At 47.8% G+C, this 13,196-nt stretch overlaps 2 protein-coding genes across 6 annotated transcripts in view; one reads left to right on the top strand and one right to left on the bottom strand.

Moving 5' to 3' along the window:
- The window catches only part of POLR2C (RNA polymerase II subunit C), a 10,294-nt gene extending 4,431 nt beyond the window's left edge, over positions 1–5,863 (top strand). The window contains exons 5-9 of the mRNA XM_006035485.3: positions 790–918; positions 1,809–1,860; positions 2,400–2,568; positions 3,779–3,853; positions 5,198–5,863. Coding sequence (XP_006035547.1) covers positions 790–918; positions 1,809–1,860; positions 2,400–2,568; positions 3,779–3,853; positions 5,198–5,342 — 570 coding nt within the window. The 3' untranslated portion in view covers positions 5,343–5,863. The remainder of the gene's footprint in view (positions 1–789; positions 919–1,808; positions 1,861–2,399; positions 2,569–3,778; positions 3,854–5,197) is intronic.
- Positions 5,864–8,106: 2,243 nt separating this feature from the next.
- DOK4 (docking protein 4) overlaps positions 8,107–13,196 on the bottom strand; it is a 66,457-nt gene continuing 61,367 nt past the window's right edge. For all 5 annotated transcript variants that reach the window (XM_025191636.1, XM_025191639.1, XM_025191641.1 and 2 more), the window contains 2 exons: positions 11,275–11,398; positions 8,107–10,804 (listed from right to left, as the gene is read on the bottom strand). In XM_025191636.1, coding sequence (XP_025047421.1) covers positions 10,677–10,804; positions 11,275–11,398 — 252 coding nt within the window. In that variant the 3' untranslated portion in view covers positions 8,107–10,676. The remainder of the gene's footprint in view (positions 10,805–11,274; positions 11,399–13,196) is intronic.

Raw genomic sequence — 13,196 nt, 5'->3', positions numbered from 1 at the left:
TGTTGCTCCTGCTGTGAGGCCCGTGCTGCGCTGGTGACGTGCCCCCTGCCCACCCTGGAGCAGCAAGGGGCACAACCTCATGCTGCTGCTCCAGGGAGGGCAGGGGGCACGTTGCTAGGGCAGCACAGGGCTTGCAGCAGCGACAGCAAGCTTCCCCACTCAATCCCTGCTCTGCCATGCCATGCCGGGTCCTGCCCACCAGGCTGTAGAGGGCCCAGGAGAGGTCAGCAGGGCGGAAAGCCCAAGCCTGCAGCGGGCACCCTGCCCTGCGCACAGATCTGGGGGGCACATGACCCCCCCACCCCATTCCCCCGGGAGCATGCACAATGGCGGGGAGCCAATCCTGCTCCACAAATGAGCTACCTGCAGCCCTGTCCCACTTCTCGCTGGGGCCCTGGAGCTGCGCATTGCAGACCCAAGCCTCAAGCATCACCCAGCTGGGCAGGAGCAGCCCCAGCCCTGCCCAACTCTCCCTATGGGGTCCTCAATTCCCAGCCCACCACTTATGCAGGGGAGCTGCTCTCCAGACTGCCTGGCGGCCATGTGCATGTACACGGCGCCTGCTGCCTGACCACCCTCCTGCTCCCCATAGCCCCTTGCAGGCTGGAACTCTACCAGCCTGTAGAGAGCTTTTTGCAAAAGAGCAAAATCCTCATGTTTCTCTGTTTAAAATGAAAAATCCGCATTTTTCTCAGTAAAAGAGAAAATCCTTGGGATTTTTCCATTTTTCTGTGGGAAATGGAAAACCCGGATCCCTGCTGATCATGACTCCTTTCTGGGTCTCCCTAGGATTGCACATGTGATGAGTTTTGTCCAGAGTGTTCTGTGGAGTTTACCCTTGATGTCCGGTGTAATGAAGACCAGACTCGTCATGTGACATCCCGTGATCTCATCTCGAACAACCCCAGGGTTATACCAGTTAGTACAATGCTCTCATTGCTAGTCTGTCAAGTCTCTCTATCCTTTCTACAAACAGAAACAGCCAGACTCCTACTGACAATGTCTCATTTATATGCTATGCATCCTTGCAATACGTTAGAGTCATCTTCCCCTCCATATCAGGAGCACACACCATTAGATCAGCCACTACCATTTTCTTCCTCGATTGCCTCAACTTTACATCATCTACACAGTTTCCATTGGGGCTGTCTTAAGCATCTCACCTTCAGAGGGGAATTCAGCTGCTCATGATCACTGCATTCTCAGCAATGCTAGATAAAGCAGTAGCTCAGCTGTCATGTCAGTGCCGTGTGGTTCTTGCTAGGCCTGAGAGAATCCAAATGGAGTGGATTTGAAGAGAGATAGTGGAGTGAGTCCTCATAATATTACAAGTTAAGGAAACTCCATAACAGGCTGCATCAGTAACTTACGTGTAGCCCCAGTGGACACAAAATAGAGCCAGACCGCAGCTGTGTTCCTGTTTAAAACATAGTTCTGGCCTGTGGACACTGCTTTTTCTCTGAGCAGCAATGCAGCATTGATTATGCCAAGGCTACAGTCCCCGTAGCCTGCAGGCTCAATCTGTGTTAGAGGAGCTCTGTGCTACACTACAAAACTCTACAGGCTACATTTAGCCAACAGATTGTACCCTTGTTCATCCTATACAGGATAGCCCACGGGAAGAAATACTAATCTGGCTGGCCATTCCTTACTTAAATCACCAGCCTTGCTGAAATTACCCTAATTATTCACCAGAGTTCAGGGGGCTCACTGAATTTGTAGTCCTTGCAGTGAATAACTCATTAGAGACTTATTCTATTTGTAATGACTGGCCCCCACCCAACCTCCTCTTTTTTTGATCTGTACAGGTGACATCCCGAAGCAGAGACAATGATCCGAATGACTATGTAGAGCAGGATGGTAAGTGATTTTTCAGAGAAGAGCTGCAGAAAGAAATTGATTTTTCTTTTGAGCTGTTTGAACCAGGCCACTAGTTCTTTGACCTGGTAGCAGTTGCAGGTGTGGGTCTGACTTCTGTGGTTGATCAAGAAACACGTGTTGATGGTTAAAATTTTTGCTTCAGTCAGCAGATAAGAACCCTGAATTTACTGGTAATTTGGACTTAAAGGGTGTCAGGAGGGTTCATTCTGGGCCAGAGGTTTCACTTATGAGTGGGTGATACAGCAAAGATGCCAAAGTTTCTCTTGAGGCCAAGGGGGTGAACCATGTCTGTGTCCATGCATACAACATCCTGCTCATTTTGGTGAGTGTTGCAAGACTATTTGGAGGCATGTGTAAGCCCTTCTAAGACTAAACAATTTCTGGCTTCCAATAAGATCCCTAGTGTGCTAACAACTCTCCAGTCATTCCTGACTGAAATGCCAGCATGCTACTGTGTCCTTATTTCTCCTTTGCAGCTGGTCTCCCAAAAGCATTGACTTTGTGTATGTCTTTCTCAGATATCCTTATTGTCAAGTTACGGAAAGGCCAGGAGCTGAGATTGCGAGCCTATGCCAAGAAGGGCTTCGGCAAGGAGCATGCCAAATGGAATCCCACAGCAGGAGTGGCCTTTGAGTATGACCCAGACAATGCATTGAGGCACACAGTGTACCCCAAACCAGAGGAATGGTATGTTCTGATTTAAGTGTAGCATTAGGATTGATTGATATTTGAGTGCCATGTGTGATTGTCAGAGGAAATGCTCTACATTAAGTGCACAAGAACCCCACATTAATGTAATACCATGGCTGATGGTTCAAAATCATAAATCAGGAGAAAGAAAAGGTAGGGGTCCTGCAGTGCCTGCATTGTTCCTTCAAACAGAGGGGCTGGTGCAGTTAATGCTATCTTTAGTTTGAGATATTTGGCATGGAACAATGCCTAGACTTGTTTGATGTCTTTGTATCTCCCTATCTAAATACTTACAGGCTAATACACTTATGTCTGTTATAAACTAATTTCCTTTCACATCATTTCCAATAGATATGTTCTAATCCCCCAGGTTACTCAAAATAAGGGTTTGCAAGCAATGTGCCAACCTCTCACATGCAAAGCTTTTCATCTAGTCTCTGTTGTCATTTTGTTTGTCTGTGCATTTTATATCCCTTCTACCTTTACCACCTTCTTGGCATCTTCAGCACTTTCTTGGCTATGGTTTTTCCCCATTCCTCATCCTCTTTCTGACTCCCTCACACTGTGTGCCCAGGGAAATCTGTTGCTCAGGGTGTGGAGTATCTGTTGCCACCCAAGGCTGAGCTGAGTGCAGTTGCAGGAATCAGGACCTTGAGATACCACACTGCTTCCTGAAGCGCTGCATATTTGAGGTGCCTCCATAGGAAGCTGTATTAGAAAGAACAGCAGGGTGCCTTCTAATGAGCCAATTGTCACTTGATCTGCAAGCATGGCAGGTGGTGGGGGCTGGGAGGAGGTGGAGGAAGCTAGATTCTTTCAATAATGTTTCCTATGTTTTTCATCGTCTCCTGCACCAGGTATGCTGGCACTCCCTGTTCTAGGCACAACCTGTCCCTCAGGTGGAGAAGCTCTGGCATGTATCTTTGACCATGATCCAGGGTAGAAGTGACATACCCTCATGTTGGCTTGTATCTGTTGGAGGCATTGTGTCCTGCTTTCATCCTTGTTCTGGATTTCCCTTAGATGGAGTTCTCTGCCTCTAAGACAGCTAAATTCACTAACTTCATTCTTCCCCCATTCATTCAGCTGTCTGATGTCTGTGCCTTAGGTCCTAGCTCACACAACCAGACACTGCTGCTCAGGCTGAGAATGGTCAGGTGAGGAGGAGGCCTCCTGTCTTTAACTTACCTGTTCTGTTTGATTTCAGGCCAAAGAGTGAATACTCTGAAATTGATGAAGATGAGGCCCAGGCGCCCTACGATCCTAATGGAAAGCCAGAGAGGTAAGATACGGGATGCCAGCCAAGCCATAGCACTGCAAGACGCAGACAATTTCCAAACCTTACCTGAAAGTGCCTGGGCATTCTGTCTGAAGTGATGTTGGCCCATTGACTTCTCAGAACAATTTGGCAGGCTCCTGAGGGATTTAGTTACAGCCTACTGGAGGGGTGGGGGTTGGGACCAGCACTGGCAGTCCTGCCTCTCCAGGAGACCAATCTCCTTGTTACTGGGGAGTGAGAACCACAGCTGTGGCAGTGTAGGCCTCAGTGATGTTCTCAACTCAGATAAGAGTGAGTCTTCCAGACTGTGTATGGAACTAGAGTTCTTTGGTGGAGGGGTTTCGGGAAGTGGTGTTTTGGGGTGAACATGGAGATTACAGTGTCATCATGGGTTTGCTACAGGTGGTGGAAATGGCACAGAGGTTGGAAGAAGCGATTAACAAATGTCTAATGTAACACAAGCCAGAGGATCATTTTTTTTTTACTTGTATGTCAGGACAGGATGAGAAGCAACGGGGTCAAGCAAGTGCAGAGAAGTAGTGTAGGTCATGTATTAGTTGCACAAATACATTCTTAAGAGCAATAAAAGGAGTCTCCAAAGGGGGTCTGTCACACTGACAGTGAGGATCCTTGAGGCCAGGAGGGGGAGACTCTACTGAGAATAGTGAATCATGTCATGATGCAGGAGAAAGGGTTTCATAGATATCAGGGCTGGAAGGGACCTCGGAAGATCATCAAGTCCAGCCCCCCGCCCAAAGGGCAGGAAGTCAGCTGGGGTCATAGGATCCCAGCAAGATAAGCATCCAGTTTCATCTTGAAGGTGTTCAATGAAGGTGCTTGAACCACCTCCGGTGGCAGGCTGTTCCAGACCTTGGGGGCTCGGACAGTAAAGAAGTTCTTCCTTAGTAAAGTTGATTTAAGGGAGTTCAAAATCATGTGGGCTTTCCAGTCCAGTGAACCATTTGCTTTAATGGTATCTCCATTTCCAGCACTGAAATTACTGCAGTACAAATAATAAATAGCAGCGGCCAGAGTCACTGTCTTACTGTGATGGGTTGCCTGGTAGCTGTGATCAGCTAAAGAAACTGCTGGACAAAGATCTCTAAAGTGATATGCAGTAGCCTGTGAAATTGCAAGCCACATTGTAACCACCAACACAGATATGACTCTCTTGCATAGGACTGATAACCAGATGGTGGGTAGGCAGGGTTAGTGCTCAGAGGAGCAGACAAGGAGATAGATCTTTCTACAGTGACATACAATAGGATGGAAATGCGTTGCAGGGAAAAGTCTAGTTTGCTTTCCCATGTGATGTCAGATAACTGTTAATCCCCTTGCTGATCTCAGGTTTTATTACAACGTTGAGTCCTGTGGGTCCCTGCGGCCAGAGACCATTGTTCTCTCTGCACTCTCCGGACTGAAGAAGAAATTGAGTGATCTCCAAACTCAGCTGAGTCATGAGATCCAGAGCGACGTCTTGACCATAAACTGAACCCAGCCCCTTTCCAGGAGATTCTCCCATTGTGCAAAGTTACCGTATTCATGCTGCTGTCTCTGATCTGGACTGCCTGTAGCCTTCCTTGGAGTGGGGCTGCTAGAAGCCCTGTTGCTTCTTGGCTGAGCCTTTCATCTTAATCCCTTCAGCCCTTTCCAGCACTGAGCTGTCACGGTGCAATGTTTATGGACACTTCTGTCTGCCTCCCAGATGAATCTGCTGTAATTTTTAGAACCTGGAGGTCGCTCTGGCTAGGAGTGAGGCTTTCCAGCAGGGCACAGTAGCTATGCATGCAGATCTCCCTGACGAGAGCTGTACCCATTGTTTTTTTCTCTGTCCCAGAGAGGAGAAGGGGGCTTGTGCATGAATGACCCTAGTTCTTTGCTGGACACTGATCATATGTCAGGCTTTGGAAGCATGTACTCTGTTCTGTGACTGTCAGAGACATAGCCCTCTCTTGTTTGTATTTGTGACTGTACTGAATAAAGCCTTTTTCTTATGTTTAGCCATCCCTGAAAGCTTGTCTGAGACTGCAGGAAATGTCACGTCATTTACTTCTCTCTAGCAGACATTAACTTAATATGGTCTGCTTTGGAGGGAGTGCTGCTCTCTGCTGCTGATTGCTGCTCTTGACATTATCTCCTAAGGAGACCAAACCCTCCTCCAGTAGCCTTGTCATTTAAACAAAAATGCAGCGCACTGTATAAGTAAGCTGCATATGTTTGAACAGAGCTGAGCTGCTGCAGAAGGCAGTGCTCCAAGGGAGACCATACGCTGAGGAGGCTTAGCTTTATTTAAAGACTCCTCTGGAGCAGACTGTACGCACAAGCTTTACATCAGGGAGTGTGGTGGATGGCAGTCTGTCATCAATAAACCACTGGTTCAGTCAGCTTCAAATACATATGCAGCCCCTGCTGTTCTAGGCAGCCTGGGATTTGGGCTGGATCTTAAGCATGTCTCAAACTGCTGCTAGTTCACTGGCTGAATGTTTCTGGAAGCTCCCTGCTCCCCCCACCACCATCACCCAGCAATACTTTAAGACAAGCTTCTAACAACATTTTCTTTCTCTGAAGTGCTTTCAGTGAGTGAGCTACTTTTATGAAGGGGGCATTTCCAATGCTGCAGTTCTCATATGCTCTGTTGGGCCTACAAGAACATGTACCTATTACCTAGGTAACAAGAGACTGGCTGATTCCTGGTAACCCACGTGCAGAACTGGGTCTCCACTACCAACACTGCCTGTCTTCATAATTCATACTGTTGAATCAAGAAGGGCATCTGCGCTGCCCTTGGGTTTTTGGGGCTGCTGGGCACTCAACAAATCACCAAGGCTTCTGGGAGTTTCCTTGGTGGCTTGTTATGAAGGCCCACTTCATCCTAGCTTCTGTCCCTGTGGAAGGTGAGACCAAAGCTCCCTGACAAGGGTGTAGAAAGAAACACCAAGGGACCAACCATTGGAGCTTTTAGCACAGCTTTTGTAGTTTGGTTCCCAGCCTATACTATTGCAAATCTCTGCTGCCTCAGCCATACTAGAAATGTGTCCCTTTCCCTGCTTGGAGTCCAGCCTGGTCTATTGTTCAATTAAATATAAATGGATTTTTGACAAGCAGTAGTTCATGCTGCTCCTAGAAGAAATGGCAATCATGCAAGAAAGCAGATAAAACAGGGGTGGGCAAAATGCGGCCCGCCGGGCCATTCTATCCGGCCTGTGGGGTCCCTAAAAAACTTACAAAATTAATATTTATCTGCCCCTGGCTGCCTGTCGTGCGACCTTCGATGACTTGTCAAAACTCTGTAAGCAGCCCTCCACCCGAACTAATTGCCCGTCCCCGAGATAAAACTAAGCTTGTTTTGAGATTATCCAAAAGCAGCAGTTAGGACCAAAATTAAATGAAGATCTTAATTCATTTATTATCTAGCTTTACTGTAAGCATGATTTTTTATTACATATATGACACTAGGAGCTTTCAGAATCTCTCATAGGATTTGATGCGTCTCAGTAATTCTCAAGTCCTTTAAAATGTTCCTCTTAGCTTGTATTCCACAGTGCAGAGGGCTTAATTGTGGGACAAGGATGACTTTGCTGGCCTTAGTCCAGAGAGGGTCCCTATACTTAAGGGACTCCCTTGGAAAATGCCAGCTCTTGGTTTTCACTATCTGACAACAGGAAAATAACAGAACCGTTCTTCTGTTGCAAAGTATTCAAGAAGATCCCAGCAGGTCAGACTGTATCAAGACCCTGGCCAAGAATCACTGCCCTAGACAAAGGCATATCCACAGAGTACATTAGGTAAAGCAGCGAAGTGCCACACATTGACTACATCTGCTCAATACCTTGAAACAGCCCCCTGCTGTCTGTTTCCAAGTGGTGCTAAGCCTTCTGTCACTATACTTGCAGGGAGCAAGCCACTAACTTCCTGGTGGGACAATGGACTGAGGTTTGGGTGAGTGGGGAGGTAGGTGTGGGATGCAAGTGAGAAGAAGAAAGTTATGGCCTTTTCTTTCCCCTTTGAGGCATAAGTGCAGCTCATTAAAAGGAAGGAAAAGCCAAACTAGGTCTGTCTTCTCCCCTTACTCTTATGGTTTCATTTAATTTCATTAGAATTGCTGGTGCAGTGGCTCTTCACACAAAGCTGTGGGTTTGTATTGCCCTCACAGCATTAGGAAATGTCCTGTGATGATCAAGAATAATGGCAGGACAAGCTAGACAAATGCAAAGCATCCCTCCCAAACATCCAAGGATTGTGGACAGACAGGCAGGAACAGTAAGGTTCATTTATTGAGTAATTCCTTTAAAAAAAACAAACAAACCCAAACAAAACATTTTTGGCAATAAATGCTAAATCCTGTCTTTTCCTGGCTTAACTCACCTGCGCACTGTGTAATCCTGAGACAGCCTAGCTTCCTCTTGCTCCAGTTCAAGCTTTTACCTGTCTCATTTTTACAGCTCTAAGCTTTCTGTCTCCATGCCAACAAACATCTGGGTTATCCTACCAGGAGACTGGCCCAAGACTTTTACACTTCAGAGACAAAAAGTCTCCCTTCAATTGTATTTTAAAGGCACAGGGCTACATCCCCAGCTGCCATATATTGGTGTGACATCGTGGGAGTCATGCTGCTTATGGCAGCTGAGGATTGCATCTTCTGTTGTTTGAATGAAGCACAGATTATACCCTAGTGCCTAAAGTGGAAACTAATATCCAGGGCAATCGTGTGACAGCCAGACTGAAGTTTAGGCAAGGAAATGACAGTAGGTTACATCATCTCTGGCCTGTGAAAAAGTACAAATATTAACTCACCTTACTCACTGTACCATAGAGTATGTGGGCTAGGACTGAACTCATCTGGTTCCTGTTGCTCCAGATAAATGTCACTGGGAAAGAGCACTGCACTTAGTGGTGTTTGGAACAGCAATTTAGACAGTTGCTGGTCCTATCAGGTCCTAGGACTTTTCCAGCAGATTTGGTTGGAAGGTCCCCACCCTCTTATATATCATCTACACAGAACCAAGACACAGTATTTACAGGTGATTCGACCATAGGTTCCTACAGTTGCGAAGCTCCCAACCCCAAAGAAACAGTACCCTTGAGCTTTTCTTTAAAAAAAGACAAACAGCAAAGGAAACACCAAAGTTTGTACTGCAATAAAAAGATAGCCCTTCTTAAAAGGTATTCAATAAATAGTAGAACTATAAAATCAATTGCTTTTGAGTTTATCATATTAAAACCAACTTCTGTGTGCAAGGTATTTCACTGATTCTCATTTCAGTTACCCACTGGTATCAAATGAGGCAGGAGAGCGTATAGGCTGGAAAAAAAAAATTGGCCTCCTGATAATAAGCAGCCCTCTGAACACTAGCTTTGAGACACAGTTAGATGTGTAATTGGAAAGAAAATGGGGCTTCCTCCATCAGCATCTACAAGGAAGTGACAGTGACGAGGGGCCTTGGAAAGGTGAGTATTTCTGATCAATCAGTCGTCTCCCGCCAGTAGAATTTCAAGTTTGGTGTGACAACAGGCAGGATGCCCCCAGGTGGAACTGGACCAACCTGGGGAGATCAAGTAGACCTACCTCCAGCAGTAAGCCATCCCTAAAAGGTTGACTCTGCCAAACGGATAGATGGGGCAGTTTGATTTAGGCAGTAAAAAACAATGCTGGAGCTAGGATGACTCCATGGCCTTTCCCACTTGCTGAGGGCATCAGTTTTGTTCTCAGCCAGTGCTAAAACCAGTCAGCCCTCACATACACCCCATTGCATGGAAAAATAACTGGCTTGTAAATGGGAAAGCCATGCTGCAGCTGTTACTAGGATCTGAACAGAGGGCATGTAGATAATCAAGTGAAACACCTCCCAGGCCATGGGCTCAACCAGCCTCCCATAGCCAGGTGAAAATCTTCCCTCCAAAAGCCAGGGGAGAGTTTGTGCAGAAGTCACAGTTCAGAAAGAAAACCAGTTTCTCCTGAGACATCACAATTCTCCTGTGTGGGTGTGTGTGTTATCATCTTCAAGAAGTGCAAAATTAGCTTGTTGCTTAGGCTTGTGAGTACTTGTTCCTCTCTCCAAGGAAAAGCTCTAATGGGTTCAGGAAGGAACTCTTTTCTTCAACTTAGACAAGCATGTGGGATGCTTGAGTACCTCTGGCCCCTTTAGCAAGAGGCCAAGTGGGAACGAGACTTTCTGAACCATCTGCTTTCTTGCCAGTATTTGGAGTACCACTGCAGCACTCATTTGCCACTGAACAATTGCCCTGAACCCCTCAGCCACTTGAGAAAACAGTTCTACATGGAGCCATGCTGAGGAAATCGTGGGGCATTTCTTTGTAGCAGAAATGCTGTTTTGACTGTGGGAGGCCCCATGACACCACCTTGAAAAAAGACAGACTCTCCCAAAAGACTTAGAAAATTCTAGTGTCTTCCCAAAGTCTCTTCAGTGACTAAGGAAGTTGAATTCACGTGAGAAGGAAAGTCTCTTATTATAGAATATGTATAAGCAATATATATTTATAAAATAGTTAAACATAGAACAAGTCATCTTCTTCCGTAGTGTTGCCCCTTCACACGCAGTCCGGTAGAATGGCACAGCTGGGGCTATCTCCTGGCATAGGAGAATGCACCTGCTTCCATGCAAGTCTTGCTTTCTCACTCTCTCTCTCCCTGTGGCAAGGAGCTCCATTAACTTCTCCAAGGACGGGGGGAGGATTCCCACATCTTCAACACCCTCAGGAAAGAAGGGAGGGGGTGCTGGAAAAAATGCATGTCTCCTAAACTTCAGCACCCCCGTTCCCCATGATGCCAGGCCACTAAACATGGTCTCTCCAAGAGAAGGGTCACTCACTGAGAAGCAGACTGAGACTCTTTGCTCTCATTTTTGTCGCTTTTGGAGGGCTTTGGCTTCAGCAAGATGAACCTATTCAAGAGGTCAGTGTCCGAGCTGGCCTGGGCCCCCGAGTATGCTTCCCCTGCAGAGAAACCAGACTTTTATACCATCTTATTTTGTAATAAAACATAGCAACCAAAACCACGCCCCAGACTGCCTCCCACTGATGAAGGAGACTAAATAATGTGAGATTCTCTCACGAGTGCTCCTGCACCATTCACCACTGAGCTACCTACTGGGAGAGGGTGACTAGTAGCAGATGGCTCTGACACCCAGCCCAGTAGCCCACAAAAAGAAGCTGCGGTTGGAGTGACTGAGAGGGCCTCGCATTAGGCAGAGCTCTCCCTACACTCCTCACAAGTGCTCCCTGTCAGGTGAAGGATTGAGGCAGGGAAAAGCAAGCAATGTACAGGGCCTATGGAGCAGTAAGCAAGCTCTAGGAGATGAGGTAAGTGCTTAGATGAATGCAGATCAGGTGACTGAAGCCCAGGAGGTAGAAGGGGCAGGGAAAAGCATAAGGCTGCTGCTCTGATGGTCTCTGGAGAAACTCACCAGCATAATTGGAGGATTCTGCGATGTTCTGCGAGCCGGTGATGTGGTGCCAGTAGGCGCTGCGCGGCAGCATGGTAGTGGGCGTGCAGGGGTAGGAGTAGTGCTCTGTGCCCTTGTTCAGCAGCTGGGGCAGAGACACAGAAAAGGGAGGGAATGTGTGAAAACATCAGAATGGGAAATGCATTTCTTTCCACTCTATTCTGGAAAATGCAGTTAGGCTCCTGAGAGACATGAAAATGAAGGGATCTGCCAGATGTAACTGTGGGATCCAGCATCAGATCCCATCACACTTTATTGCCAGTGCAGGGGAGCCTGGGATCATGATCCTAGGTTCCCCTTGCACCCACAAGTAGCAAGTTCCCACAGCAGGGAGCCCTGTCAGCTCAGGTGGCTCCCAGCCTCTGGGGTGCGCTCCACAGCTAGAAGCCCCAATCTGGCCACACATTCAATTAAAGGTATGATAGGAACCAGTCGCAAAGGTATTATTATTATACAAAAATGTGTAATAATTTGGTATCTTATTCTTTGAATTGACATACCACAAATTGCCTTAACGTGGTTAATCACATCTTACATGTAATGTGTGCCAGGGGCCCTACTGTCTGGCCAGTACCAACCTTTGCTGGCTTGAGAAATAACAAGGGTGAGATAGGATTCCTCTACCAACAGCCTGTGAAGTCTGAAGGTATCTGATCCTGTCAGGTGAGGGGACCTTCCCTTTTGTGTCAGGTGGCTGGGATCAGGAAAGATCAGACTCTCCTGGATTAATTCCTTTTACTGCTTACAGACAGAAAATCAAGCCCTTGGCAAATAAAGGAGCCACACAAAGCCCTTTCTCCCCCAAGTCTCTGAAGTGGGAGGGAGACTTGGCAGAGGACTGCAGCACTTCCAGATTCATCCAGAAGCAAGTGGCTTTGGGGAGAGAGGATGAAACCCTCCATGCTGTTCCCTGAGGCAGGCACAACAGGACTGGAGCTCTGCAGCACATCCCCCCCTCCCGCCAGGAGTACCAAGGGAACTGCAACCAGCCTGACAAAAGTCATGCAGAAACTCAAGAGTGCTGTGACCTAGGCAGGAGCAAGCACATTTTCAATAGGAGGAGCCAGCTGTGAGGTGAGACCATGGCCTGCTCCATTACAGATCCTAAGCCCTGCAAATCAGAGTGGTCTGCAGCTGGAGTAATTAGAGACTAAATTATTAGTGCTCTTCCAGCTAACTAGGCTGAAGGAAGGTTATTGCAAGGAATGAAATGCACTTGCAAAGAATGGTGGCAATCTGCAGGGCTTGGGGAAACAGCATTTTCTAAAGGATAGCATGGACATGCAACAAACAAGCTCAGATGCCTTAGTTAAAGATACGTTGCAAGGCTTCCTTATGGCAAGTGCTATCTTTTTTGGAAAGCAGCAAAACCCTGTTAAGCAGATAGGACTCTTGCTTGGGTGGCACCACTCTTTTGAGTGGCAATGTCAACCCATGTACAAGACCCCACAGAACAGACCATTCTCAGGGGTGGGTAGAGAACTTATTTCCTTTCCCCTAACCCCTTGCATTCCTTTTATATTTCAACTAGCCAACTGCCTGTCAAGAAGGGGGGGGGTGCCCCCCTCCCCCCGCAGTCCGGGCCCATTCCCCGCTCCCCCCACCCACAGCGGGGAGGGGAGGGGAGCATGGGGCCCCAGCTGAAACCAGCAGCAGCAGGGGGACGACCGGGACCCACGGCGGGGAGAAGCCCCGCTCCTCCACCCCCCGCAGGGCCGGGCCCGCGGTGGGGAAAGGGGACGAGTGGGCCCGGGCCTGATGCGGGGGAGGACCAGGGCTCCGTGGCAGGGGGAGCATCGGGTCCGGGCCGGCCCGGCGGCTGGGGAACGGGAAGGGCGGGCTTGGGGCCGAGGGCGGGGAGTGGAACCAGGCCCAAGGGAGGG

The sequence above is a fragment of the Alligator sinensis genome, unplaced genomic scaffold (assembly GCF_000455745.1).
Source record: "Alligator sinensis unplaced genomic scaffold, ASM45574v1 scaffold203_3, whole genome shotgun sequence".
Lineage (NCBI taxonomy): Eukaryota > Metazoa > Chordata > Crocodylia > Alligatoridae > Alligator > Alligator sinensis.
The sequence above is the reverse complement of the archived record's forward strand: the minus strand, read 5'-3'. Positions and strand labels throughout refer to the sequence as shown.